At 52.6% G+C, this 26,301-nt stretch overlaps 11 protein-coding genes across 11 annotated transcripts; 5 read left to right on the top strand and 6 right to left on the bottom strand.

The window, feature by feature from the left end:
• Positions 1 to 408: 408 nt before the first annotated feature.
• On the bottom strand, positions 409 to 1,269 carry J4E93_004483 (uncharacterized protein; the record flags this gene model as incomplete). Its single annotated transcript, XM_049342411.1, has 1 exon — positions 409 to 1,269. The coding sequence occupies one exon, from the start codon at positions 1,267 to 1,269 to the stop codon at positions 409 to 411; it is 861 nt and encodes a 286-aa protein (XP_049200563.1).
• A 1,482-nt stretch (positions 1,270 to 2,751) lies between these two features.
• On the bottom strand, positions 2,752 to 3,056 carry J4E93_004482 (uncharacterized protein; the record flags this gene model as incomplete). Its single annotated transcript, XM_049342410.1, has 2 exons — positions 2,752 to 2,910; positions 2,961 to 3,056. The coding sequence occupies 2 exons, from the start codon at positions 3,054 to 3,056 to the stop codon at positions 2,752 to 2,754; spliced, it is 255 nt and encodes an 84-aa protein (XP_049200562.1).
• A 178-nt stretch (positions 3,057 to 3,234) lies between these two features.
• J4E93_004481 (uncharacterized protein) lies at positions 3,235 to 3,848 on the top strand (the record flags this gene model as incomplete). Its single annotated transcript, XM_049342409.1, has 5 exons — positions 3,235 to 3,237; positions 3,286 to 3,324; positions 3,376 to 3,409; positions 3,521 to 3,621; positions 3,684 to 3,848. 5 exons carry the CDS (start codon positions 3,235 to 3,237, stop codon positions 3,846 to 3,848), a joined length of 342 nt encoding a protein of 113 aa, XP_049200561.1.
• A 523-nt stretch (positions 3,849 to 4,371) lies between these two features.
• J4E93_004480 (uncharacterized protein) lies at positions 4,372 to 5,811 on the top strand (the record flags this gene model as incomplete). The annotated part of the gene is made up of 8 exons (XM_049342408.1): positions 4,372 to 4,555; positions 4,610 to 4,617; positions 4,663 to 4,895; positions 5,060 to 5,187; positions 5,234 to 5,468; positions 5,523 to 5,645; positions 5,699 to 5,733; positions 5,786 to 5,811. 8 exons carry the CDS (start codon positions 4,372 to 4,374, stop codon positions 5,809 to 5,811), a joined length of 972 nt encoding a protein of 323 aa, XP_049200560.1.
• A 699-nt stretch (positions 5,812 to 6,510) lies between these two features.
• Positions 6,511 to 8,054, top strand: J4E93_004479 (uncharacterized protein; the record flags this gene model as incomplete). The annotated part of the gene is made up of 2 exons (XM_049342407.1): positions 6,511 to 6,837; positions 6,891 to 8,054. 2 exons carry the CDS (start codon positions 6,511 to 6,513, stop codon positions 8,052 to 8,054), a joined length of 1,491 nt encoding a protein of 496 aa, XP_049200559.1.
• Positions 8,055 to 9,780: 1,726 nt separating this feature from the next.
• On the top strand, positions 9,781 to 11,442 carry J4E93_004478 (uncharacterized protein; the record flags this gene model as incomplete). The annotated part of the gene is made up of 2 exons (XM_049342406.1): positions 9,781 to 9,940; positions 9,989 to 11,442. The coding sequence occupies 2 exons, from the start codon at positions 9,781 to 9,783 to the stop codon at positions 11,440 to 11,442; spliced, it is 1,614 nt and encodes a 537-aa protein (XP_049200558.1).
• A 617-nt stretch (positions 11,443 to 12,059) lies between these two features.
• J4E93_004477 (uncharacterized protein) lies at positions 12,060 to 12,517 on the bottom strand (the record flags this gene model as incomplete). Its single annotated transcript, XM_049342405.1, has 2 exons — positions 12,060 to 12,433; positions 12,502 to 12,517. The coding sequence occupies 2 exons, from the start codon at positions 12,515 to 12,517 to the stop codon at positions 12,060 to 12,062; spliced, it is 390 nt and encodes a 129-aa protein (XP_049200557.1).
• A 701-nt stretch (positions 12,518 to 13,218) lies between these two features.
• Positions 13,219 to 16,324, top strand: J4E93_004476 (uncharacterized protein; the record flags this gene model as incomplete). Its single annotated transcript, XM_049342404.1, has 2 exons — positions 13,219 to 15,317; positions 15,532 to 16,324. The coding sequence occupies 2 exons, from the start codon at positions 13,219 to 13,221 to the stop codon at positions 16,322 to 16,324; spliced, it is 2,892 nt and encodes a 963-aa protein (XP_049200556.1).
• Positions 16,325 to 16,476: 152 nt separating this feature from the next.
• On the bottom strand, positions 16,477 to 17,658 carry J4E93_004475 (uncharacterized protein; the record flags this gene model as incomplete). Its single annotated transcript, XM_049342403.1, has 1 exon — positions 16,477 to 17,658. One exon carries the CDS (start codon positions 17,656 to 17,658, stop codon positions 16,477 to 16,479), a length of 1,182 nt encoding a protein of 393 aa, XP_049200555.1.
• A 710-nt stretch (positions 17,659 to 18,368) lies between these two features.
• J4E93_004474 (uncharacterized protein) lies at positions 18,369 to 19,966 on the bottom strand (the record flags this gene model as incomplete). Its single annotated transcript, XM_049342402.1, has 3 exons — positions 18,369 to 19,250; positions 19,305 to 19,873; positions 19,927 to 19,966. 3 exons carry the CDS (start codon positions 19,964 to 19,966, stop codon positions 18,369 to 18,371), a joined length of 1,491 nt encoding a protein of 496 aa, XP_049200554.1.
• Positions 19,967 to 22,471: 2,505 nt separating this feature from the next.
• Positions 22,472 to 24,514, bottom strand: J4E93_004473 (uncharacterized protein; the record flags this gene model as incomplete). Its single annotated transcript, XM_049342401.1, has 2 exons — positions 22,472 to 24,014; positions 24,069 to 24,514. 2 exons carry the CDS (start codon positions 24,512 to 24,514, stop codon positions 22,472 to 22,474), a joined length of 1,989 nt encoding a protein of 662 aa, XP_049200553.1.
• Positions 24,515 to 26,301: the final 1,787 nt, after the last annotated feature.

The raw sequence follows: 26,301 nt of genomic DNA, 5'->3' as shown, positions 1-26,301 counted from the left end.
CGGAATCATTGCACGCAGGACGAGCAACCCAACATCGTTCGTTGCCCGAGGCGACACGAAGAGATCATGACAAGGCTAGCAGCTTACAGAGCTTACGAGAAGTCACGGTGGAGATTCACTTGTTTCTTACAGTATATCCCGACAATATGCAAAGTCATAGTTGGGAATGAGAGGGTCTATTATTGAATGATACGTATAAAGGTCCTCAGAGCAGAAAAAGCCAGAACAATCGACTTGGGGGTATATCCATATCTTCCACCAAGCCTGGCGGGATCAAATGTCCTATCCAGACAAGAATCCCGCTGAACAAAGAAACATTCCTCCAAACGCCCCCGGTGTTCTTCTAGAATAGTCGTAACGTCGTCATATTATACATTTCCCATCCACGAAGTCGAGCGTTGCTTTGTCTTACATGAAGACACCAGCCAACACCATCATGCCAACGGCGTAGTATCCGACGTACTTTCCGGCACTCAAGCTCATAGCTCCGCTGTCGTCGGTGCCACCAGGCGCAGTGGTGCCTTTCTCAAGGGTACCATTGAGAACAAGAGACCTGGTGCCATTGACATCAGAAACTGTGACGAGGGTCTTGTTGAGTGCGGCATAGCTGCCGTTACCGACAAGATCGTTGAGGTATTGCTGGTCATCGTTCTCGTCGCATCCACAGACGAACTCTTCTTCGCACAAGCACACGACGGGAAGAGACTCATTGCGGCCCTGCGTTTGGCGTGTCCACAGTGCGCGCCGGTCATTGTCGTTGTCGTCATCGTCGTTGGTCGCGGACTGGTTGTAAAAACGGTAGGGGTTGTTGTAATAGTAAGGGTAGGCGCTATGGAGCCACAGGCCGGGCATGATGGCCACTACGAGGGCTACTCCAATCAGAGGAGCGGCGACGAGTCCCTTGGGCGTTCTCGAACCAGCGGTGTAGGGTGTTCGAGCACCGCCGCCATAGAATTGTCCACCGCCGAAAGTGCGCGGTCGACCTGATCCAGCGGAGGATAGGCCACCAGCGTTGGAGGAGGGTGATGTACGTCCTGAAGAGCCGCCACCGCTGCTTCCTCCACCCGAGCGACTGCCACCGCCTCCGCCACCACCTCCACGGCCACCACCTCCCTTGCGACGCTCTAGTGTGTGGTCTGGTGAGACAATCTCGGAGGGAGGAACAACTCGTCGCGCTTCGAGGACGTTGAGCGCGTTGGATTCGGGTATCGAGGCGGCGCTGATTACTTGTGCGGCAACGAGGCCGGTGAGGATTTGTGAAAACTTCATGATGAAGTTGATGTGTGACGGTGATTCGGGGAAATCGCGGATGTAATCTGCGACACCAGATGTCGGGTCGAGGTAATACCGATAAAGTCACAAGGATGTGATAGTAGCGTGGTATGAGAAAGCAAAACGTGAGATGTTTGCAGTGTGATTGTGTAGCGGAGATGCTAGGTATAGGGTAGGATCAATGTACGACTTTGTGAAGAGGCAAGCGTGGGTCTTTAATGTTGTGCTGGCGGGAGACATGGGTTGCACAGCCCTGCGTCATCAAAGAAAGCCTGGGGCAAAGGGTAAAGCTTAGTCGGTTGCGACCCGCCACCATACCAGCCAAGCTCAACGCCATAATCTAGCAGGCAGTTGGGTGCCTGACCAGTTGTTCCCGATCGAAGCATTCTATAGGCTAAATCAAATGGATTTTTGTGGCTGAAGCATGCGATTCCTTTGGGCGACCGTTGGTATGCGCCGTAAAAACGCCGTTGATCTGCTTGAATGGGCGCAATGCTGCACAAATGCCTGACACAATTTGGATACCTTCTCACTCTCGACCGCAACCTGAGACTCTCCATGGAAGTCTTCACCGTGGAATATTCATGACGTGCCAAATCGATCAAGCGCATCGAAATACGCAGAGTAAATGACCTCATAGTTGCTGATCTGCCGAGGCACTAAATGAGCCTCCCGAACCAGAGGTGTGGCCAAACGCATCACAGACTGGATTACCAACAAACCAGAAGGGCAAGCTCTGCCGGATATCCGATTGCGCCTCGATGTGGTTTGTTAGCGGGAGGCACTGCAATCGCTATGAATCACTACCATGGAACCTCGTCATTGGTGCGCAAATGTGCTCTGGGCATACGGCGCGGAAACAACGAACGCCAAGAACGCAATCTTGGGTGTGTGGTGACTGCATGCAGTAATGTGCGCAAACAATGACAATGGATGTTGTGTATTGCATGTATGGATCTCGAAGCGCATGGTGCTTTGTTGGCACAACCCGATATTGACAATGGGCAGCATCGTAGCAGGATTACGACAGGACCGGAGTAAAAGGCTTGGCAATTGTGACAGAGTATGATCATACTGCGATGCAGGGCGCCTAGAGCGTAAACGATGCTTCGTGATTCTTAGACGACGGCCGCACCGCATACTCCGTCCCTCCGTTGGCCTGCTTCTTCGATAAAGCTGCGTGTTGTCCGTCGAGCGCTTAGTCTTCGTTGTGAACCATTTCCACGATATGATTCTTGATTTGTTCGCGTTGTTACTGCACATGCGAATCGAGCATCCGCATCTCGACCCGTTGATGGGTCGCCGATAGTCGTAGGGCTATGTATACGCCGGTCCTTTGGTCTGGGTTCAACGGTGGCGCAGCCAGGGCACATGGTAGGCCTGGTACTTCGTGACCGTATCTGCGGGCAGCAAGGCTGATGTGGCGTTGTGCCTATCAGTCACCGGGCTTCGCGCAGCAGACATGGTCTACTCGGGCTATCATCGTGCTTGCGGTGGTGGTTCAGCGGGGCCTCCATCCGACACTGTCTGGTATTTCCTGTATTCCTGCTCGAGTTCTCTCTGCATCTCGAAGTCGGCCTGTCGTTCGCGCTTGATTCGTTGCTGTTCGAAATCCCGGATGACGCCCATGTGCATTGCCTGATACATGTTAGATAGTTTCTGGGCCATGTCCGTTCCGCAGTACTCACGGCTTTGTCGTTCCTCTGCGACCAGTGCACAAATGCTACGGTGCCAATGGCAGTGACGCACGTAGTCGCCAGTGTGATCTGCGACGCTCGAGACATGGCGGGGACCGTGGAGTAAAGGCGAAGTTGGGGACGGAGCCTTGTGTAAAGTTGGAGCGGCTTCTCTGCGGGCGGGAGCTTGGGCCTTGGAGCACCTTCCGCCAAGTCGACGGCTGCATCGTGCCTCTCCGCAACTCTACCCTGTGATAACCAACATCCCCGCAAATCAGCCCTCAAGATGGTGAGGACATCAATAGTAGGACGTCGGAGCGAACACTGACAGCTGCAGTCCGCCCAAAACTCCGCGGGAATCCAGACCCTGCTCGATGTAAGGCAGCGCAACCCACTGCAACCTCCGCATAGCTCACACCGCACCTAGGCCGAGCGCGAAGCTCAGAAGATTGTTCAGCAAGGTATGTCAGCACACAAGCTTGTCTCTCTGGGTAGTCGCTAACCACTCACCAGCAAGAGAATGTAAACAACGCCCGACGTACCCAGCCGTATCAACACTCTAACCGACCCAGACCGTACGAAGCGAGTAAAGGACGCCCGAAACGAAGCACAGAAGGAGATCGAGGACTACAGGAAAGAGAAGGAGTCCGAATACCAGAAGTTCGAGAAGGAGGTGCGTTGGCCGAGACGACCTACTATGCGCGTAACGGAAGTGGGAGACTAACTATGGCGCAGCACAGCTCAGGCAACCAGAAGGCTGAAGAGGACGCGAAGAAGGATACAGATGCCAAGGTCAAGGAGATTGACGAGATCGGCAACAAGTCTGGCAGCAAGGTCGTCGACCAGCTCATCGAGGCCGTCGTAAACGCGCACCCCAAGCCACCGGGCAAACAGGACTAGAGCGTCAACACGGGTGGTAGGACGAAGCGTGGAGTCAGACTAGTGCGATGCTGTTGAGGAGACATATGAAGAAGAGCGCTCCTTGTACATGATCTTTGACGGGCCCAAGACAGTCAAGGTCCATCTATCGGCCTCGAACATACCAACAATAGACGATATGCTGCAAGTTTGGTGCAAGTATTCCAGTACAACATGCCTTTGTCTTCTAGGATTAATAGTCGAGTTGATGTCTATCCGTGAAATACATTACGGTCTTCCAAGGTCACCAACCCGACACGCTTGTATAGTGCATATAGCTACATTGGTGACGTCCCAGAATTATGCATCTTTGCTGTGTTCACAACCTCGCATGTGTGAATAGCAGACCAAATGCTCATATCTTAGTTGTTGCTGCACCTCTCTACTCGTTGCGGACCCTGGCCCACGCTCGTCCTAGCTTCCCGAGGGCCTACGTCACTGCTGTGGAACTTTATCGCTCGAGCATCAACGCGTCCCCGGACTGCAATACAATGCGCTGCACCCAATGATACGAATCTGTGCTCGAGCGACCATTCGCTCGCCTGTATACAGAACCACATCATGTATACTCTCACCAATAAGTGCGACACGCCAGTTCAGCAGCTCGCAATGTCGCAAAGAAGACCCGCGCATCTCCGACTTTGGTCGCGAGATTGTAGACGAGTTTGCCGTAATGCGCGAGAAATATGGTATGCCCATGCCACTATCAAACTCAACTTCTGAAAGCAGCTAATGAAAAGTAGATGCACCTGTATGTGCTTTCGTCCTTCGCACACCGCACCCCTGACCCTTCCAGAAACACACCATAGTCCTTGCACACGGTTTGCTAGGCTTCGACGAACTACGGCTCGCAGGACAGTTCATACCTGGCATACAATACTGGCGTGGCATCACAGATGCGCTGGCGCACAAGGGCATCGAGGTCATCGTGGCTGCGGTCCCAGCCAGTGGCAGTATCGAGGCGCGCTCTGAGAAATTGGCTGAGAGCATTGCGCTCAAAGCGAAGGGAAAGCAGGTCAACATTATCGCGTAAGCTGCACTAACCCAATGAGATGCTACGTTGCAGATCACTGACAATTCATAGGCATAGCATGGTATTGACACATTGACATGGTACAATAATGAGTGACTGACCTCTACTTAGGGGTAATCAGTGCCTACATCCACGCAGTGCAGTTACTAAATACACGTAGGGGTCTCGACTCACGATACATGATTAGCCAGCTCCGGCCGACTGACTTCAAGATTCTCTCCTTGACCACCATAGCCACTCCACACAGGGGTTCTGCTTTTGCAGATTACATGTTCGAGACGATCGGCCGTACGTCTGCGATACCTCTTGAATGCTTCTACTAAACTATTTCTAGCACGCAGAATCAAACGCGTCTACAGTGTTATGGAGTACTTTGGTCTTGAGACTGGCGCCTTCTCCCAACTCACGCAAGAGTACATGAAGAATAACTTCAATCCCAAGACGCCAGACATACCTGATGTCAAGTACTACTCATATGGCGCATCTCTCGAACCTACTCGATGGTCCGTCTTTGCGCCTTCCCACAGTATCGTCAAAGCAAAGGAGGGCATCAACGATGGCCTGGTCAGGTGCGTGGACGGCTGGCGTTTGGTACACTTAATGACAACTAACCACGTCGATAGCGTCGAATCGAGTCGATGGGGCGACTACAAAGGCACCTTGATTGGTGTGAGCCATCTCGACCTGATTAACTGGACGAATCGCCTGAAGTGGTTCTTTTGGGAGCTTACGGGCAGCAAGCGCAAGTATGGAAGCAACGTTCACAACGATTGCTGAATTTGAGCTGACCATGATGTAGCTTCAATGCCATTGCATTCTATCTTGACATATGCGGTCAGTAGCCCTGTTCCAAACTTTCGTGACAGATCACTGACATGGATTACAGATATGCTGGCCAAAGAAGACCTGTGAACTTGCCAGATGCACAGCAAGATGTCGCAATTGTGGATGCGTTCTGGTCCGCATGAATCTGACGTCTGAGCAAGCTTGTGCGTCGTCGTGGGATTCAGCTCCGCCCTTTGGAAGAAGGCCATTGATTAATGAGCCTCAGCTGAGGAAGCGTTGCGCCCGGTCACACGACGCGATATTCATGTAAGACAGGGGTCAGCTTCAGCCCGGAAGTGCGGCTATGGCTGTGGCTGTGTCCGGCACATTGTCCGAAATGGGTACATGACATGCCGAATGTACACTCAAAGTTTAAGTAAATACGCAAAAAGATACTCTCTTCAGGGTACAACCTTGAGTGTTGCCGCAGAAGCCGTGCAAAAGAGTGGTTTGGGTGATTGTTGCATTGAAAAGCCTTCGCGTTGGGTTATGACGTTGGGGACGGACCCTGGTCAGGCAGAAGGAACCCCGCGGGCATCCGTTCTGGAGATGCGCAGCCTGCATCGCAAACACTCCGACGACATGACACGCGTTCTCCTGGCTTAGCCGCTGCATCACCAACTGACTTCATGCGCTAAATTGATCCTCTGCTCCCCAGCTACAACCTTTATCCTTGACATGTCGGTTCACCTCTGCAAGCTTCGCGACTACCCGTTTACTTAGCCACCCGGTACCTGGAAGCAACATTGACATACTGGCCACTAATCCTGAACGCGAACCTTCAAGATGATCGTCAACATAGTGCTCGAGAACCCTCACGAGCACTACACCAATCTCGACGTCATCCAAGGCAGAGTCCTTCTGCGGGTGCCGAATCCGACCAACATTAGCAGCATTATCGTGAAGCTAGAGGGCGAAAGCAGAACGCGACTGCTGGCACCCATACATCCAAACAGACCAGACAAACAGCGACCCGTGCTGGAAGTCCACAAGTTCCTTTACAAGACACAGGTGGTGTGGCCGACAAATGTGCGCCCCGAAGATGTCGCCCAGAATCCGAAGGCAGCCTTCACCATCAACGCCGGGTCGTTTGAGTACCCGTTCCAGTTCAAGGTACCACACGTAATACAAGTCAACATATCGCCTATAGCTAACAACCCTCTCAGCTTCCGCTCAACACGCAATGCCAGCAGACGAACAACCCCATCTCCAACGTTTCCTTTTCGAACGCGATACCCGAATTCGCAAAGACGCCGACACAACACGTAAAGGCGACATTACCTCCTACACTGGGTGGATTTCCGGGCGAGGCAGAGATAAGATACTTCGTCAAGGTCACAGTAAACAGACCGCAGTTCTTCAAGGAGAATCCGAGGGCAATTGCGAACTTCAATTTCCTTCCAATTGAACCTCCAAGACCAGACAAGACAGACGGCGAGGCGTATGCGAGGCGACAACATGAGTTCCTTGAGAATGCGCCAAGCGTAGCGGCAGGCAAACGAATGAGCTTCTTCGACAGAAAGAGCTCGACGGGAAGTGCTCCTCCATCACCAACGACCGGCAGTGTGCCACCTCGGATAGCCATTGATGCCCGATTGCCCAACCCTGCCATCCTCACTAGTAACCAAGACTTACCGCTGAGACTACTTGTGAAGAATGTCAGCGCGCGCACAAAGAATATTTATCTGCAGATGCTCCAGATTGAGCTGATAGGGTATACCAAGGTACGCGCGCATGAGGTATCACGGACAGAGTCAAACAGTTGGATCCTGTGCTCTTTCAGTAACATGGCCATTCCCATTGGAAGTCCTTCTGACCCTCTGGATACGGAAGTGCCCATTAATGCCGAGTACTGGTCTGGGAAGCCGGTACCCAATACGGTGCCACCCACCTTCACGTCCTGCAACCTCGCGCGTTTCTACGAGTTGGAGATACGTGTTGGCGTTGGCTATGGGAGCTACAAGCACGGTGAAGATCAGCTCATTGTCTTACCCCTCAGACTACCAGTCAAGGTCTACTCGGGCATCGCGCCACCCAAAGCACTCCTGGAAGGTGGTTTCCCTGCAGACAAACCCACCACGCTTGCCCCACCGCCCCAAGCAGCTGCTCACACACCAACAACGCCAACACAAGGAGGTTTCAACGCATCTAACGCGTCTTTTGGGCAGCCAGTACAGCCCCAGCATGCTCCCGCTTATGACGATGCGCCGCCGAGCTACGAGGACGCGATTGGACAGGATCTTCCCCCGATCAATGGGTACAGAGGTAGTTACCAGCCCCCTCCTGCGCCCGAAGGCGCGCCTAGGTTTTCCGACGAAAAGAGACGATGAAGACGTATGCTACGCTTGTGTTCGTTTCTACAGCCTGAAGTCTAGCTGCTGTGCACCCTGAGGATTACACTACGTGTTTGTCGGCACATCAACACGAATCACAGCCAAGGCCTTCCATGGACATCATGTAATGGTTACCACCTGAGAGGAAAGGAACTCCTCTATAAACGTCAAGGAACAGGGCTATGCCGCGGATCAGCACCCTGGACGCGTCAAGAAGTGGCGATATGGTAGGGAATGCGCGAGACTAGGCGGGCGACATGCGGCCAAGAAGAACCTTTGGGCCATAGCGAACGGCCTAAGAAGCATGCGTGCTGCAACCGAGGTGGGGGGCATGCAGCAGTTCTATGGCGGAGTTTGATCTCTTTCTACCCAGTAATCACCCTTGCTAATAGCTTTTCTGTAGTTATCGGCGGAGCAATCTGAAACAGTATATTGTAGTATGGTGTATATCGCAAGCTTTTCCTCGATACAGTTGGGTTTAATACCGAATCACTATGTAGCTCAATGTAATCATCCAAAACGTTTGTACGTCTAGACGGTAGTCTTGGATGGATGTGTTCAGGTGCGGGGCATACCGTGTGACCGGTGAAGCTACACGGCAGATCGGTGGAGAGCGGCAGAATGGCACTATGCAAGCCATGCCTGTCACCAGCCATCAAGTGAGGCGTGTGAGGCATTAACGCGGTCATGGTGTGCCACTGGTAGATGTTTGCGACGGTTAGCTTTGTTGTGGTTGCGAGCTTTGCGCAGACGCGTCTGTGGGAGCAACATTGCTGAACGCGTTGTAGGTATCGGATGTACCAAAACCACAAACAAAGACACTGCCGCCTACTGCCAAGGCTGTATCGTGCATTCGACGCGACACAATGCGGTCACGATACTCTGATGGTGTTGACACTGAGTGACTGCCTTAGCCACAGACGCGCCTTCCGGCTAGCTATCGATAGCTTGGTCCAAAACAGCCTTCACCTTCAAAACAGACGCGCATAGCCGGCACCAATGCAAGCACGGCATTTGTTGTTGTTGTGGTCCTCGAATCGCGACTCTCCAGAGCAACGTCCAGAGCCCACCGTGCGCACTAACAGACGCGTCGTGCCTGACTTACGGGATGAGTAACAGCCCTGCACGCGACGGGATCGCTGACCGCCAGTCGTGACTGTTTAGTCACAGCTTCCAAGACCCGGATGCAGACACGATGCAGGACTAATGCAAGAGCCGCATACACTATCCCGTGCGTCCTTCGAGCCGGTTGGTCAGAATGAGTGAAACGTTTCAAGCCGGCTCCAGGCTGCAGCCCCACTCGACCACTTGGTCGAATCGTCGCGTCAAACACCATATATACACGTCTACCCACCGCGAGATGGTCGCGTTTTCTGATCAATTCTTCGGCTGCTTTGCGTTAAGAGTTGGGAATCCGGTGGCGGGCTCGTTGGCATCTAGGGGAACGACCTTTGACTCACACCTGCAGCTCACGTGTAGTAGCGTCGGGCCCCGCTTTGCAACCATGCACCGCGCTGTGGTAAATACAGCTGGGGACGAGGTCGTGGCTGGTCCCGTCGGATTTTCTGTTTCCTGAGGTTTCGCTCTTACTCTTTCGAATGCTGGATGTTTGAAACGACTTTTACGATTTACTTGAGATTTACCACGAGATTGATACCTTGAAGAATAAACGACCTTTTTACCAACCAACACTATTGCATGCGACCAGCTCAACCATCACAACATGTACTCACAGCGATCATCGCCACCGCCACTGAAGCGCTCACATTCGGGTGAAAGCCAGAACAGCTATGCCAGCGCTGCGACAACAGTATCGCGCGCAAGCTCCAAGTTACTATTTGGAGAGATCCCATTGACGCCTGCGACGACAGTGGATGGACGATGTAAGTACTCTGTCGCAATGCGCGCGCAATCATCCTAACGTCATGAAGCAATTCGTTCCAATGGCTCCATCTGCAACCTGGTCCTCTCCACAAGCTCAGTCTTCTTGCGCTTCTGGTTGAACGACGCCTGCCGCGACAACGTACTGGATCACATGGAAACTGAAGACCTTTCCAACTTCCGCCTTGTATGCCATGACTTCTCGTCAAAAGCCGCGCCACGACTTTTTGAGAAGATGACCGTGACCTTCAAGACATCAACCTTTTCCAAGCCAGCGCGCATCGAAGCGCTATCGAGAATAGGCCGTCACGTCAAGACCTTTACCTTCCACATGCCACACGGCCCGGAGACCTGCTTGCCGCCCATCATCGACCCGTGCACTGGCACAGAAAAGCAGTTCATCTACGAACCCCAGGTCCAGACACCGCAACATGGACCGGCCAAGGACAAGGCACCCAAGTATGGCAGCTGGGAGATGCAGGACTTGCTCATCAAACAGTATCCACCACTGTTCCATGCCGCGACTAATGTCCCTGCCTTTTGCGCCGCCTTCTCTGAACTGATCAACCTCACTCATCTCAAGGTCTCATGTCCGGGATCTACTGGCTCACTTCGACACCGACGAGGTGTAGTCGACTATGCACTCATCTCTCTCCGCATTGCCATTGAGCGTGCTCCATTGTACAGCCTCTCTGCTCTTTCCCTCCACCCTATCCACCCTGGTGGCCTCTTATACCTCCACCCCATGCACGGCTTCGGCAGCACACCATCCTCAGCCAAGCGCTGGGGTCAAATCCGTCGCCTCTCAATCTGCATGGAAAGCATACCCTTCAACTCAAGCTCATCGCGCACCCGCGCCCAATCTCTAGAGCACCTCCGCATCCTACACGCCTACCTCGCCACACTCTCGCGCGGCCTGACGCGTGTCTTCTTCCGCTGGAAAGGCGAGCGAGGGCCTTCTCCCCTCTCACTCGACCGTGAACCGTGCATGCTTCCCAGCCGAGAGGAGTCTACGCACCCCTCTCTCCGCGGCCAAAGCCATGGTCCCCGCCCCTTGAAGTTCCCTCGCCTCCGTGTCATGGAACTGGAAAACGCGCTCATGGACTCCGCGCAAATCAGCGACTTCATCACAAAGCACAAGCGCTCCCTCCGCGAGTTCAACTTTGAAGACGTCAAACTGCGCGAGGGCGACTGGGATCTCGCGCTTGAACCTCTGACTACCATCTCAGGGAGTGATCGATGGAAGCAATACCAAGAAGAGGTTATGGATGTTCCCATCATGCTTTCGCCTATTGATGCCGAGCCCAGGGTCATGGGCCCGTTGCTTGAGAAGGTCGAGCAAGCGATCGAGGAGGTTAGTGGAAAGGAGAGGAGAGAACACGCGCTGTCGAGGTGGTTGGGTAGACCGCGACAGTCGAGCAAGAAAGATAGCTTCTGGGGTGGAGGAAAGAGGTTCCTGCATCTTTCGAGCTGGAAGGCCAGCTCGCCCGTTATGGTGAGGTGAACTGGCTGTGCGTGTTTTCCTGGATTCTTGTCTGGTACTAGGGAGTTTTGCTGTGGTATGTCACGGTTGATACCCCTCGGGCATGGTTTATGGCGTCTGCTTTCTGTCTTTATCGTTCTTGTTCTTGGGTTTGGGGTAACGGCCTTTCCTGTCCTCTCTTTTCGTCTTTCCTTTGTCTTGTCTTCCTCACGCTCATTACGACTCAACGTCTCTACGGCCTTTACGACTACTCCGAAAATCACGTTTGCGCATAATTACGATGGTATGAGTAGAATAGTATGACCTTACGATCATTCAATGACATTTCCTTCTGGTCCTTACCTTATATTTGCGCGCATCGCATCGGTTTAGCGTGATTTGGGTGTCTACTTTGGAATGAAGCAACTCTAGGGTTGTGCTCATGTTTTGCCGTACCTGCAAGGTGTGCGCACATCTAGTTACAGGTCACGTTCGCGCCTAAAGCTCAGTGTATGTAGCCCGTGCAGATATGGTAGTGATTCGCATCCGTTTAGTCGTTGGGCACCCATGCATTAGAAGTGTGTTTATTGAAGCAGACTCCGAGTATGCCGGAATATCCACTTGAACTGGTATATATATATTCGCCTCCAGCCTCGCATCTATAGCTTAGCCTTGTTCTGCACCTTCTTAAAGATAGGTTCCAACTTCGTCGCGCTCATAACATTTCCCTTGACCTTCAACTTCCCGCTCATAAACAGCTTCTGGGCATTCGCGTTGCCCGCCGCAAGCTTGCCAAAGTCCTCGTCGCTCAGCACCAGTGTGGCGGTAGCCTTCTTACCGGCGGGAGCAGGGCCCTTGCCGACCGTGCCGGTCTCCTTGAGATCAAGGTACCATGTTTCTTGTGCGCCCGCCTTGTTCTTGAGTGTGAAAGCGAAGATGGCTTTGCCGTTCTTGATGGCGTCTTTGCGGTCGGCGTCGGAAGCGGAAAGGGCTTGCGCGATCTCGTCGAAGGCGGCGGAGGCGGGGAACTCGTCTAGACATGTGTTAGTTACACCATTCTGAGGTTCAGTAGGAGGTTTGGTAGGGTCAGCATGTGCATACCGTTCTTGAGAGACATGTTGGCGATGTGTTGCTACAGTGGTAATGCGCGTTCGGGGGAGGTAGAGACTGATGGCGACGGTGGTTAGGCAGAAGAGGTTTGTGAAGTTGAAATCGCGAGTGCGGAGCAGTCTGGGGTATATAAGAGCTTCGGAGGCTTGTGACAGCAGTGATGATGTATGCAGCTGCGAATCTGGGGAAGCATGTGAATGAGTGAGTGGGCCGAGACCCTTGAAACGATCATGCCGAGGCATAACCGCTTTTGTACGGAGCACGTGGACTAGTTCTTCGGCAGACTCGCATCTCTTTCCTCAAATTACTTCAAAGTTTAACGATCCCTAGCAGCGGACAGCACCTTCAGGTTGCTGCGAAGTACTTTGAACTTATTGGCAGCGGCTTACTCTGTTGCATTTTGTCGCACCGTTGCAGTCAATCTGTGTTTCCACGGAGTGCCATTGCTACGACCTGATAGTTCTGGACGCTGGTGAGGTAGTTGCGGCGGACATTGAGAGCGAGCAGCTGGCGGCGCATCGACTTTTGCGTTTGACTCGACTAATGCTGTTGTATCAAGAGGTCGGGATGGTTGCGCGTTATTACGTCGCTGCAACGCTGAGCACGTGATGACGTGGAACAACGCGTGCGCGTCTCAGCTCGACGCGTTACCGTTTCCATCTCATCATTGCACCTTCTTATCAGCCACAACACTCAAATGCTCACATTATGAAGAACGATACTCACAAGACGTTCGGCGAGATCTTCGATGGCGATATCACGGCTTTCCGCAAGCAACTGCTAGAGATCCAACACATCCAAGCTGATCGGAAGAAGGCTGAAGACTGGGTATCGAAACTTCGCTTCTTAGATATTTCCAAAGTCCCAAACCTACTGGACGAGGAAGTTCAACAGCAAGTCTCTTACGCTTACGAGCCTCCCGATGACCCGTGGCTTGATCCAGAGATACCGTCGCATGAAATCCCTGTTACAGAGCGCGAAGATGACGACAGCGAGGTTGAATACATTGCTGTCTCTTGGAAGTGGGAAGAACGCCATCATGATGCAACCAAGTCACCTGTCTTCGAATACCAAATCAAGAGATCTGATGGCCCAGCCCATAAAAGTAGCTTTCCAGGCCGCTACATGGATCGAGTAATTCGATTCGCCCAGAGCAAGAGCATCAACGCGTCCAAATTATGGATTGACAAGGAATGTATATATCAGAGACGCGAAGACGAACACATCTTCCCAGATGACAAAGAGCTTGGTGTTCAGATCATGGACGTTGTGTATGGCGGCAGCACCTTGTCAGTTGGCTTACTTACGGTGGAGCTTGCACGCGAGCACGAAATTGACCTCCTATCGGAGCTGCTTCAAGGCGAAATCTTTGCCAATCCCAGGTCCCAAAGCTCGCCACGACTGGGACCCGGAGTTGACAAGAGGGCAGTACAGATGCTCATCCTGCGTATCTTGAGCGATCCACGCTGGTCGCGCGGATGGATTTTTCAGGAAGATCATTTGGCTTCCCATCGGATGATCCTGCTTATACCATGTCCCCGAGGTATTCGCAAAGATCGCGGATACAACTTTGGTGATACCATGGGGGAGTTACAAGTCAGACTCAAGGATTTCCGACAATCCGTTACCATGTTTTGCGAGGCCACCTACAAGGATCAAGGACGATGGCCGAATACTGAGTTTTTGGGAAAGGCAAAACAGTACAATATCTGCAATAAGAGCCTCGTATTTGGGGGTATCCTTCACGCCTACTCCCAGCGTCTTTGGAGGGATGATTCTAGCGATGAAAGCAACCCTAGAGTTGAAGCCTACCCCACTACGACTAACAGCGTTCTGGAAGACATTTGCAACCGATCACTGGAGCATGAGGAGGACAGGATCGCCATTCTTGCAAACGCTTTGAGGTTCAATAAGCGACTAAACCTCGCAAAAGATTCTCCCTTGCTCGAGGTGGGCCAATACAGTCTCTCTGTAGCACTGCTCGCACTTGTGCTCATGAATGGTGAGATTCTGCGCGATGTATCGTTGCAGAAAGATCTGATGACATTCACATTGCAGTCATACCTAGATGCATGCAAATACAAATTTGTTGTTCCTAACCTCAGATACCGGCAGAGTTTCGTCGACCGTTGCCGCTTCAGGTCACCAATCATCACTCCTCGTGGTCTTGAGACGAAAGGCTTCCTGTTCACGCTACTGCCTAAAAGGCCATCAAAGGATAGAGCACATAGATACAACCCTCTCCTCCTCACGACCTCGGATCGGCAAACCCTGTCGCCAATGGGCGGAGGTCCAATGCTTGGAGGCAAGAAGCTGAACAAGAATGCACACACAGTATTGAATCTGGTGGTCCGGAAGCTGGAGGCACTATGGCCAGGTAGTAAGCTCGCCAGGCATATGCTGCGGCACTTATCGTTCGACCATCGTCAGCGACAAGGGGAAGACGTACCGCCGTCTGCATCATATGTACTGGATATGATGTCCGTCCTTTACCAAGCTCTTTGTGAGGACGATCAAAAGCTACGTCTCGCGCGATTAGCTTCGGCCCCTTTCGACGGAGAGCCTGTTGCCATCTTTATTGAGCCGACGCCGGACGGCTGGATAATGGAGTCTCCAGACACCAAAACACAAGACGGGAAGCCGATTCTCGCCAACGTATTTACCAGCTGGGACGCCACGCGGAAGCCCTACAACAAAGACCGGGTCGTGAGCTTATCAGTCGCTATAGAAGATGGCAAGGGCACAAGACAGAGCTGGGACAGTCGGACTTGTTACATGGAAAATACGGGATGGGTATACGGAGTTTGGTATGCTGTAGGCGAGGAAATGGCTGACTATGTATTTCCTCTGCCGGGCATAACTGATCATCGCATATTCCAGGAACAGCTGGAAAGTAGTAGCGGAAGAAAGAGGAAGAGAGAGGTCGACGTTTGAAGGGTCCAGGAACCAGGGATCGACACCGCCCATGGCAATATGGAATCATGGCTCAGCAAGCATTGTCCTTCATCTTTTCTCTCGCAGTTTCTACGCATGCGCAGCCACAGGAGAAGGTTTGGTGCTGACTGGTCCAAACAAGAAGCAAACGAGCGTATCACTTGCTTCTTCACCGCCCTCCAAGAACCAACACCGGTCACTCAACCAAAGCATGTCTTCCCAAACTAAAAAGCTCGTCCTGAAATTCTCTCTTACCCCGCTTACATACCTGTTCACTCGTGCCAACTCGCTCTTTCAATCGCAGCGCAGGGCATGGAAAGACTTCGTCGAAAATTCACCGGATCCTGCTCTTGTAAAGCTGGTCAATGGCCCCATGGAGGATACTGGAAGACTGCTGAACATGACACAAAACTTTCTGCGAAAGCTCATCGACTTGGCAGAGATCAAATTGAAGCAGGTGGAAACGGAAGCACAAATAGCCGGTGCAGAATGGCTCGACAACCCGACCGATCCCATGAACAACGCCAGATTCCTCATGGCGAGAAAGGTTCATAGCGCCTACTTCAAGCATATGAGAGAGGCTTGGGATGTTGAATTAAAAATTATTCCTGGAATACAGGCGAGATTTGACGATATGGAGGACACGCTCGAGAAGCTCGCTGTGCTCATACCAATCGAGGAGCTGGCGCTGCCACTTGAGCCGTTCGTAGTCAAGGGATTAGAGGTCAACGACAGGATGTGGGTGTTTGCAATAAGGTTATTGGGCATCTTGCGGACGGTTGATATCCCCCTCGGTGTTGCGACTGTGGCTGTCAACGTCGAAAAGTACCCAGAAGCGGACAAACTTGCGCGAGCAAGATACAAATTTGGGGACTACTGAGTGTCAGAGGATGAGGAAGTGTCTGGTGCGTAAGCAAGAGCACCTTGGCTCGTCGCGAAGGTCTTATATCTGGGTCTTGAATTCGTAACATCCTGGGCACTGATGAAGCCCGCTAGGTCGCTTGCGCTGTCTAGTCTATAAATCGCTCTGGCCTATGCCCATCCAATTCTATAGAGATTATATCCACTCTCGTCACCTCTTCCAATACCCCGTCTCTTCTCTACAAACTCTCTTTCGAGAATCTTGAACGTGAACCCGCTGTCACTCTTCGGACAGAGCTCTGGTTCGAAAGCCGCTTCAACAGTATCGGGAATGCCTTCAAACTTGCCCGTCTTGCGCACCGTGACCATCAGCCAAAATACACCGTTTTGAGCCAGCAGATGCGCTGCACAATCACGTAGCCAGGCGGCGTGTTCAGGAGCGTAGACCACGTCTGAGGCGATGAGAAGATCTGATGCTGATTTCATGTTTGTGGGAGGTTGAGCCCAGTCCAGTATTGCGGTGTCTACAGGTGGCGTGTCGTATGAGCTGGAAGGGAAGTTTGTCTCGATGTTTGCGTTGCAGTTCTCCAGAACCGCAGGATGATAGTCGGTCGCCATGATACTGACAGGTCCAGCTCCGACCACAGGAAGTAATTTTGCAACTGCTAAGCTGACGAGTCCAGTGCCTGCACCGAGCTCGATGATTGTCCGCTTTCCCGCAAGACTGTCTTCAGTCAGTCCAAAGCGCTCTGGCTTGGCGCACATCATGCTACTGAGTACGATGCTGGCACCCCAGGACTGAAGTCCGACAGCTGTGTGATCTGTACTCGACAGTGGCGCATCATTGAGCGTGACCTTAACTGAATCTCCAGATGATGTGGGGAAGCAGAAGTCTCGTGTCAGTGCCTCTTCCTCTTCATCGGCATTCTCGAATAGACTTGATAGAATGAATCCAGCATCATCGACAAGTTTTTCCCGGACATCGTCGTCGACTTCCATCTCTTCCGAGCGCGCGAGGAGCGAGTTTAGCCATTGGGTGGCAAAAGTGCGCTCGAATGGATCTGCACGTAGAGCTGCTGTCACCTCTTCGGTTGTGACTTGGTTCTCATCATCTTCGCCCTCGTCTTGAGACGCGTAACCGGAATCCGCGGGTCCAGGGGGTGAGACGATAGATGTGTGCTCTCTTTTCGATGTCGGGTGTGATATAGTAGTTGGAAGGCGTACAGGACAGTACAGCGTTTGTAGGTTTCTCAGAGCGGCGAAGATTTGATCTTCCGATGCCGATAGCAGTGAACGAATAGGTGGTAAACTGCTTGATGGTGGCAGGCAACTGCCAGTGAGACTGACACTCATCTGACGCCTCGCTAACAAATGAACAGACCAAGGAACGCACACAGGGAAAAGGAATGTGGAGAGAAGGAAGAAAGAACTGGAGAAGACGTGGAGACAAGGGCTCAGTCAGAACAATCAAGCGGCCAAGGCAAGGGACAATTTGACGATACTTAGTTTAGCCTCACGCTCGGGCAAAGTCGTGACTTCTAGATCTTTTCACCGCCTGTCATTTGGCCTCGTGGGCGCATGTTTGGACCTAAAAGGCAAGTGCACAGCAGGAGCTTGCTTCGTCGGACTTGCACAGTACATTCCAAAATCATAGTACCCGTCGTACTCGACATTTACAAGACGGCATGCGGCACTATGAATGAATCAGCCGGTACATCTAGGGGTAGTGATTTTTGCGTGGGATTGCCACGTGGGTCGCTAAGCCGAGCCTCATCGACGCTAGACCATGCGAGGCCTAGCTATCAGATCCAATGGTCAGAGACCCATACTAGAAATCTTCGGTCAACACCGGCAAACTCGAATTGTGCCGACGGAAATAACCTTGAAACATCTTGGTATACTCTATCAGGAATTTCGCGCAACACGTCGATTGTAGCACTAGTGGCTTGGAACCGCCTTGTGGGCTGATGCCCAGGCTGCTCAGTCGCTGGCTACACGGCCCTTTACGATCGTGTTCTCAAGGTAGATAAAGAGGGACAATCTTGCTATCTTCCGACAAGAACTCATTTCTCCACCATCTTCTCTTCCATAGCCTCCGGAGGTGTATCCGTGCCTTCACCGTCCACAACCATCGGCCCCTTACCCGGCTTCTTCCTCCCTGTGATGTCCATGTATATCGACTTGAATGTCCTGACACTTGTTTTCCTCCCCTCCCAAAGCGGATACAACCCTACTGCGAAGCACGAGCAGAACATCCACAAAATGCCCACGACAACCCATCCAGTGAAGAACTTCTTGCTGAAAATATACGAAGAACCGTACATGGGCATGGGCCACAGCACGAGAAAAGATATTGCCATGAATAGCGTGAGCCAGCGCGCAATACGCGATGCTTTGAGTAATTTGGCTTGTTCCTCTTCATCGGCTTCGATAGCTCGTCGTTGTTCACCGGGGATCCGTTCTAGATCGACGTTCGCGGCAAGAGCAAGGTCGTGGTCGTCGCCTCTGCGGATAGCCTTCATGCTCTGCCAATCGTAATTCTGGGGTCCAAAAGCGTACGTAAAGACGGGGATGAAGACGACGGGGGAGAGGAGGGCGACAACGTTTCCTGCTAGCATAGGGTTGTTGGCGCCCGTAGTGAGCACAGTGAGCTCGCCACTCTCTTTCTGGGCGGTGACGAGCCAAGCAATGAGGGAACAGGCGAAGCCGAGAGGTGGTGTGAAGGTTGCTGCGACCCAGTTCATCTTTGACCACATCAGCGTTAGAGTGGCGGGCAGGACAGCGGACGAGATTATGACGCCCATGAGGAGATACAGGTAGCCCATGCTGATGCCGATGTAGTAAAGCCCTGTACTCCAGGCTGCCATTGCGACAGCGAAGCCGACAACCATGGTGTGAGACATGTAGATGAGCTGTTTCCCAGTAGCTTTAGGGTTGACGTAGGTCTATATTTCGTCAGCTCAATAACACATTTTCGTGAACAGTGGATCCATGCTTACCTGGTAGAAGTCGTAAGTGAAAATGGAAGAAACAGCAATCAGCTCAGCAGACATGGCGCTAGTCACAGCCATGAAAACGAGAAGCAGAACTGCAGCCGCTCCTCCCGAACCCATGAGAGCAACAGCGGCCGTGGGCAACACAAGCCCAGCCGTTACGTCAGCATCGGCCATGCGGTTAGGATAGCCGGGGAAAACAGGGTTGTTCTCTAATGCGATCGCGCTGAGACCCATTGTAGTAGCGGCTAGCCATGGAATTGCGAACCAGGATAGACCACCAATGATGTATCCGGGAAGAGCATCGACGGGACTAGCAGCGATGGCTTTGTTGTAGTATCCGTTGTCGCAGAACACAGTACCGAAGTTGCCCACGATGTTAATCACGAAGAAGATTGCACCTTCTTTCGATCGCATGGTTAGGTAAGAGCCTCCGGCGTTTCCTTCAACTGGATGATCCGCTGCAGCTTGTACCAGTAGGTCGAAGACTTTGCCAGGGCTTCCGAGATTCTCGTTGGTTGCATACGCGGTAAAGGCAAACATCAAGAGGATGATCAGAATGACAACAGTGTGTGCTAGAGATAATCTTAGCAACTTTTTGCTGCAAGTGTAGAAGGAAGTAATTTACCGTAGTCAGTCAAGAAAGTGGCCTTGATGCCTCCAAACATGGTGTATAGAACTACGCCAACAGGTAACAGGAAGCAAGCAGCAGCAGTCGGCATGCCAGTGAGCTTGAGTAAATTAGTACAGATAGATTATTCGTCGCTTTTGACGTACCGAAGTCACAACAGCGGAGCCTCCAGTCAACAACATCGAAGTGACGAGGATGTTGGTAAAGAGACCAAAGACCATAAAAACTATGTGTGTGACAGCGCCGTATCTGGCGCGAATAACCTCAAGGAAGGTATGTGCATTAGGTGCTCTTCGTTTCAGCTCGATAGCAATTGTAGCAAATAAGATGATCTGCACAGTCGCTCCCGAGGCGTACCAGAAAGGGCCAGATACTCCATATCGGTAGGCAACTGCGCTCGATTGGAGAAGTGTTGCCGCCCATGTCCAGGATGATACTACGGCTGACGCGACAAGTCCCGATTTTACTGTACGACCAGCTGTCGAGAACATCTCAGAGGTTTGAAGTTCGTAGTTGTATCTCTTCAGCACGAATGTCGTCAAGATCATACCGAAGCTTTGCCGAGTTAGTAATACCCATCTATGGGAGACGTAAGACTTACGAGAAGGCAAAGCCTAAACCGATTACGATGCCATAGCCAAAGCCTTGGCTTAGCGGCGGAGGTGTACTCATGCTGGGTGAGTTAAAGACACCTCAAGTGACGAGCGGCTGGCAAGTGGAAAGTGCGATGCCAGAGGGATGCCGGAAGTTGAAATATAGTTAACCTTACTGCTTAGCTTCGCTTGGAGATTTCGCAGAAAGCTTCGGTCATAATCTGCCGGCATGCGATCCCTAGGAGAGGGCTTTAACCATGATAAAGCAAGAGCATTACCGTTCATCGGCCGGACGCCCAAGGCAGGTATAGCCAACCGTAGGGCTAGCGTGCATATTCGCGGATAATTATTAAAGGTGACAACGATCACAGCTCGACGTCTGCATGGTTCTGCAGGCTTTCGTGGGGTTGGGCAACAGGAGGATGCACACCATGTGCGGAAACGATCTTCCAACCCCGGTATGGTCCGATAACGCGACGGAACAACGTAGATAAGATGCGAACTCTTGTGTGGCAGCTTTTACTCACAGCCAAGCTGCGACCAATCGCAAGCTTGTACGGCTTCGAGATCGTTGGGTTCAGGCAGCTGCTCGCGGCTGTCAAAACGCGGTTGTATATCGTGTCGTTGAATGCATTGCATTGCGAGAGGTAGAAGCCGACGGGCTCGCAGCCTTCCAGCCTTGAACGTTGAAACTACCGAGGCGAGGGTTTGCAAACCCGATGACAAGATGCAGGAATAACGTTGGAACATGGAAAAAGCATTCGTTCAGCGTCTCTTCCGTCAAGCTTCAACGGCAATCTTAGCTGGCTCGCTTAGTTGCCATCGTGACGCGTCATTGGGTGTTCAACGTTTCTTATCTTTTTGGCGGGATTGGCAGCCCCAGATGCCACATCGCGTTGGTATCACGCCGTCAGCGGGGATCATCGAATGCGCCCGGTCTGTGCAGGTGGGTAGGGCGTTCAATTCTGCCTTTCCACGGTGTGGCATAGCACCTGTTAGCGCTCTTGTATACACAACATACCCTTTCCGTCGATGTGTCGTTAATGCATTGTATAGCAGGCTCAGCGTGCGTCGCGCGATCAGCGTAGTGTACTGAAATTGGACTTTGAGAAGGAGCGAGCGTCATGGTATCGCAGGTGGTCTTTCCATTGACACAGCTAGCTTGGGCTTGGCGGAGCACGAGCAAACATCATCACCGTAAACCTCGACCTTGTATCGTCGCAGTTTGCAAGTCTAGATAATGAGATCGGTGGTATCAATTAGCCCCACGCGAACATTGATCTAAGAGCTCGTGGTTGCTTCAAGTACACTAACACTGTTTTGGCCTCGACACGTGCTCATGAGCAGCTGCCCAAGTGCTGTGTAAACACCAGGACCAAAGCAGATCCTACTCCAAATGATGAGCAGACAATAGCGCAGTCTTTTGAATGTTATTACCTTGCAAGGACGAAACCTTCCATAGTTGCGATGTTGTCCTGGTTTCGTCACGAAACACCACAGCTTGACCCATTCCGAAGCTTGAGCATGGGAAACTGTGAGGATGACATTATCCCCACGACACTCGTAGTCTCTGATACGCCGCACATACTGACTCGTATCGCAAGCGAGATTGCTGTGTTGTTCATGTCCACGGGTTGGAGAGACTGCCATTCTTGCAGACGCTAACCGGATTGAGGCAACATGTCGTGAGTAAAAGGGCGACGCCAAGGTGGAGCTTGTGCTCAAGGGCGCAGTGTATAACCCATCGCATGTCCACGGTTAAAGTTATCATTACGTCTCACGGTCGGAGTTATGAGAAAGAGGTTTGAAGTGAGAGTATTGATTCATCATCAAATCCATGTACTACTGCGGGTATCTCGTACACCAGAACTGGCTAAACATAATATTTTAGGACCACCAAACAGCGACTCCTCAGCAATGCAACATTTCATACATTTCCAGCTCCGGGCCTACGAGCCTGAGCTGAAGTTGGATCCGTCTAGAACGACAAGACCTGCGACCGTCGCACTGGACAGAGTGGAGAAAACACCTGTAATGAGAGCGGACATTGCGAGACGCGATACGTCACCGCTGCGACCAGGACTAATCTGACTGAGCACACCGATTTGTGTACCCAGGGAACCAATGTTGCCGAAACCGCAGAGAGCGTAGGTAGCGATAAGGCGGGAGCGTGGGCTCAGGTCGTGGTAGGGGGACGCGGGGTCCTCGTCGGTGAGCGATTGGAACGCAACGAACTCGTTGGTGATGACCTTGATACCGATGAGACGAGCAACAAGAATCAGGTCGTTGCCTTGACGCGATACACCGAGGAGGAAAGCGACAGGGTACAAAAGATATCCGAGGATCAGCTCGAGCGTCAAGTCGTAGTCGCCGTCGAGGTTGATGTAGCGTCCCCACCAGGTGAGCAGACCGTCGACCAGGTTGAGAAGAGCGATAATACACAAGAGCGTAGAGACGATCATACCGGCGATCTTCAGACCGAGCCAGGCACCGTTGGCAAAAGCGTGGAGGGCGTTGGCGGCCTTGTGCTCATCGTCGTCGGGCACGACAACACGACCGGCGGTAAGAGTCTCCTCAGTCTCCGGGTAACGCAGCTTACTGAAAGCAAGCGATGCAGGGATACTCATGACGCAAGATGAAATCAGGGCTTGCGGGTTAAGGCCCATACCGATGTAGGCGACCAAAACACTACCGGCGATGGTAGCGAATCCAGAGCACATGACCTGGTGCATCTCGGCCATGGTGAGATGAGCAACGAAGGGCTTAATCAACATAGCAGATTCACCCTGGCCGATGAAAGGAGAGGCAGACGCGACCACGGCCTCAGCACCGGATACTCGCATAGACCAGAAGAAGAAGACGGCGAATTTGCCAATGAACCACTGGAGAATGCCCCAGTAGTACAAGAGCTGGACGAACGAGACGAAGAAGATAATGGCTGGAATGACGCTGAACATGAAGTACGTGTTCTGAGATATGTCTGGGGTGGTCAAGAAAGCGACACCATCCCTAGCGAAACCCAAGAGCAGGCGAGCAAGCTCAGAGATGAAGTTGAAGATGTCGTATCCAGCCTTGGTACGGAGAACGAACAGCGCGATGATGAACTGCATGAGCATACCGACGATGACGGTATGCCATACAATCTTGCTGCGGTTGCGGGAAGTCGCCCAGAACATGAAGATGAAGACGGCGAGACCGAACAGCGAAACGGCCCGGTTTGCGCGGGTGTTGTCCTCGCTCTCTTCGCTGGCGAATGATCCGACAATGATGACAGCGATGGCAAGGGCGGCAGCGGCGGGAATGCGCATCTTCTCCGGGATGAGGTTGGCAACTCTCGTTCCAGTGTTGGCCCAGACCCAGTGCATGGGCTTGGTGACGATGGTGATGGGAACGTGCAGAGTGATCAGGCGGATCATAATGGCCAGCCAGAACAAGAATGGAATGATCCAGTTCTTGTCGTTGCGGTGCACGACTACACTGGCAATCCACCATCTGGTACTGTTAGCCCGAAGCACTCGAGACAATGGACGTTAAAATGCGCCTTACCCGGTGAAGAGCGCTCCAATAAAGATGTGGACAGGCAGCCTGAACGTCCGGTAGAAAGCACTAAAGGAAGTGTACCAGGGCTTCTTCTCTGCCTCCATCTCGGGATCAGAAGAGCTGCGCGTAGCCTTCTCGACTTCATAGTCGTAGCCACCGGCCTTCTCAATGTCATGCTTCTCGTTGACAGGGTGGCGCTGGTGGAGGTTGGTGCTGTCAACACCAATGGGCGTGAATTGGCTGGCGCTGTCAAGACCACTGGGCCGGAACAGCTTGCTGGTCGGCTCGTCTGTGGTTCCGGTGGTGTAGACAACGTTGTCAGGGTGGGCCGCACGCGCGCTGTGGTGCACGTGTTCGTGGTGGTGCTCGCGCGCAATGTCTAGCGCCGGGTCGTCATTGCGGGCGACACCGGGCATTGGTGAGCCGTTGTGTTGGTCGCGGATATCAGCCATGGCGACGAATAGGCACAAGGACAATTCCTGAACAGAGGTTGAACGACGAGGAACTGTTGGTTCTCACATCGAGGTCGGCCCTCGCGGAATTATATTTTCGCACCGTGGCACGCGCTACCACCAAAGTGGAGGGATCGCACCGTCGCTGGCCCAGACAAACAGTTGAACGGGCTCCAGACGGTCACTTGGCAACTTCCTCTTTTGCACTGGCTAGAGCACAGTAGCACAGGGTTCCATTGGCTCCCGGTCGTCTCCGCTTTCTGGAATATCTACCGTCTCATGTTGGTGCTCGCTTACTCGCTGTTCACACGCCTGTCTCTTGTGTCAACGCGACCCAGTACCGGCCGACCTACCGCGCTTCTGCAACCCGGACCAGGTTCTTATCTTTCCCCAGCCTTGATAGCCCGTCCAAGCGCCAATCACGGAGATGAACGTGCTGGAACGTCCGCCCAGTCCGTGATAAGCGGCGGCGAATATGCGCCCCTCCTCGGTTGAGGCTCTGTTTTGGGCTTCGCGTGGCGTTCTCGAAGCAACACCTCTGCCTTGACAACCCGACCTCCATCGTCTTCCCCGAGGTCAACCTTTCCGCTGCCCTGGGTCATGTGCAGAAGCAATTGCCAGGGTCTCGCAGCAATTACACAGGGGCGAAGACAGCATCTACGAACCGTCGCTGAATTTCGCTTGTGCTGTGTCTTTGTGGACCGTCCGGAATGCAGATCAGACCGGGTACTCCGTCTGACGCAAGGAGACCATTATACCCACTCCTATCAGTACGCTGCAGCGGGACACGCGCGAACGCCATGGTAGCACACGGCGTGCGCCTCCATCAGCGAGTGTTGGATTGGTGTCCCTCAATCCTATCTGACCAACGGGTCTCGACCAGCGCTATCACCATCATTCCGATAACCAGGTCTGCGCTAGGGACGCTGGACCATCGAGCGCGCTTGTGGTGTCCTGCAGCTGAGGGAAGCTGGGGTTCTTATCACGAGGGCACGCATCGAGATATATGCGCCGAATCATGTCGCGGACTTCGCCTGTGTATACACTTTGGATAGCCGCTGTCTTGGCTGGCCGAGCGATCCTGACATGCTTTTGGACGCCATACGCATTGTAATGAATGCCGTTCAAGATCCGCAGGTGGCCTTCGAGCTAGCCTTGTCCCTTCCCCGCAGCGGGCCCAGCTCCATGCGGTAGCACATCGTGTGGGCTGGCATCATTTCCAGCTGCACTGCGAAGCCAGCCCTCCCGAATTCCTACTTAACGGTGCTCATCACATGGGGAAATATCTGCTTCGCGTTGCTCCAGCTTAATATCTTACGCATTGCACTAGGCCAACTCGTCGGCACTTCTCCCATGTCAGGCTTACCACCCCACCCGAGGCCAACCGAATGGTTACAATTTACTGTACCTAATCATCCTTTACGTGGCGTCTGCTAGGAGCACAATCACGGAATACCAACAACTAAGAGGCACCGCCATCCGCGGAGCCTCCATTCGTTGATTACATATATTCGATTCGAAGGATCATGGTCGATGCAGCACCTTATTCGCAATCCGGAACAACTTACTTTTTGCATCCGTGGCGTCCGTCATCTCGGTGAGTTCCTATCAGTGTCTGGGAGAGAGTCTCCACTTTCCGAGACGAAACACGGGTGAGGAATGTATTTGCGTGTACACCACGTCAAGCAAACACGAGCCTATACATCTGCGCTATTGCGTGAGGTCTGTCAACTAGTGTTAGGTGCAAATCATAGCGATATCACGATTACAATCGTATGTTTGCGGAG

The sequence above is a fragment of the Alternaria ventricosa genome (genome assembly GCF_023758065.1).
Source record: "Alternaria ventricosa strain BMP 2768 chromosome Unknown scaffold_6, whole genome shotgun sequence".
NCBI lineage: Eukaryota > Fungi > Ascomycota > Dothideomycetes > Pleosporales > Pleosporaceae > Alternaria > Alternaria ventricosa.
This window is presented reverse-complemented; position numbering and strand designations above follow the sequence as displayed.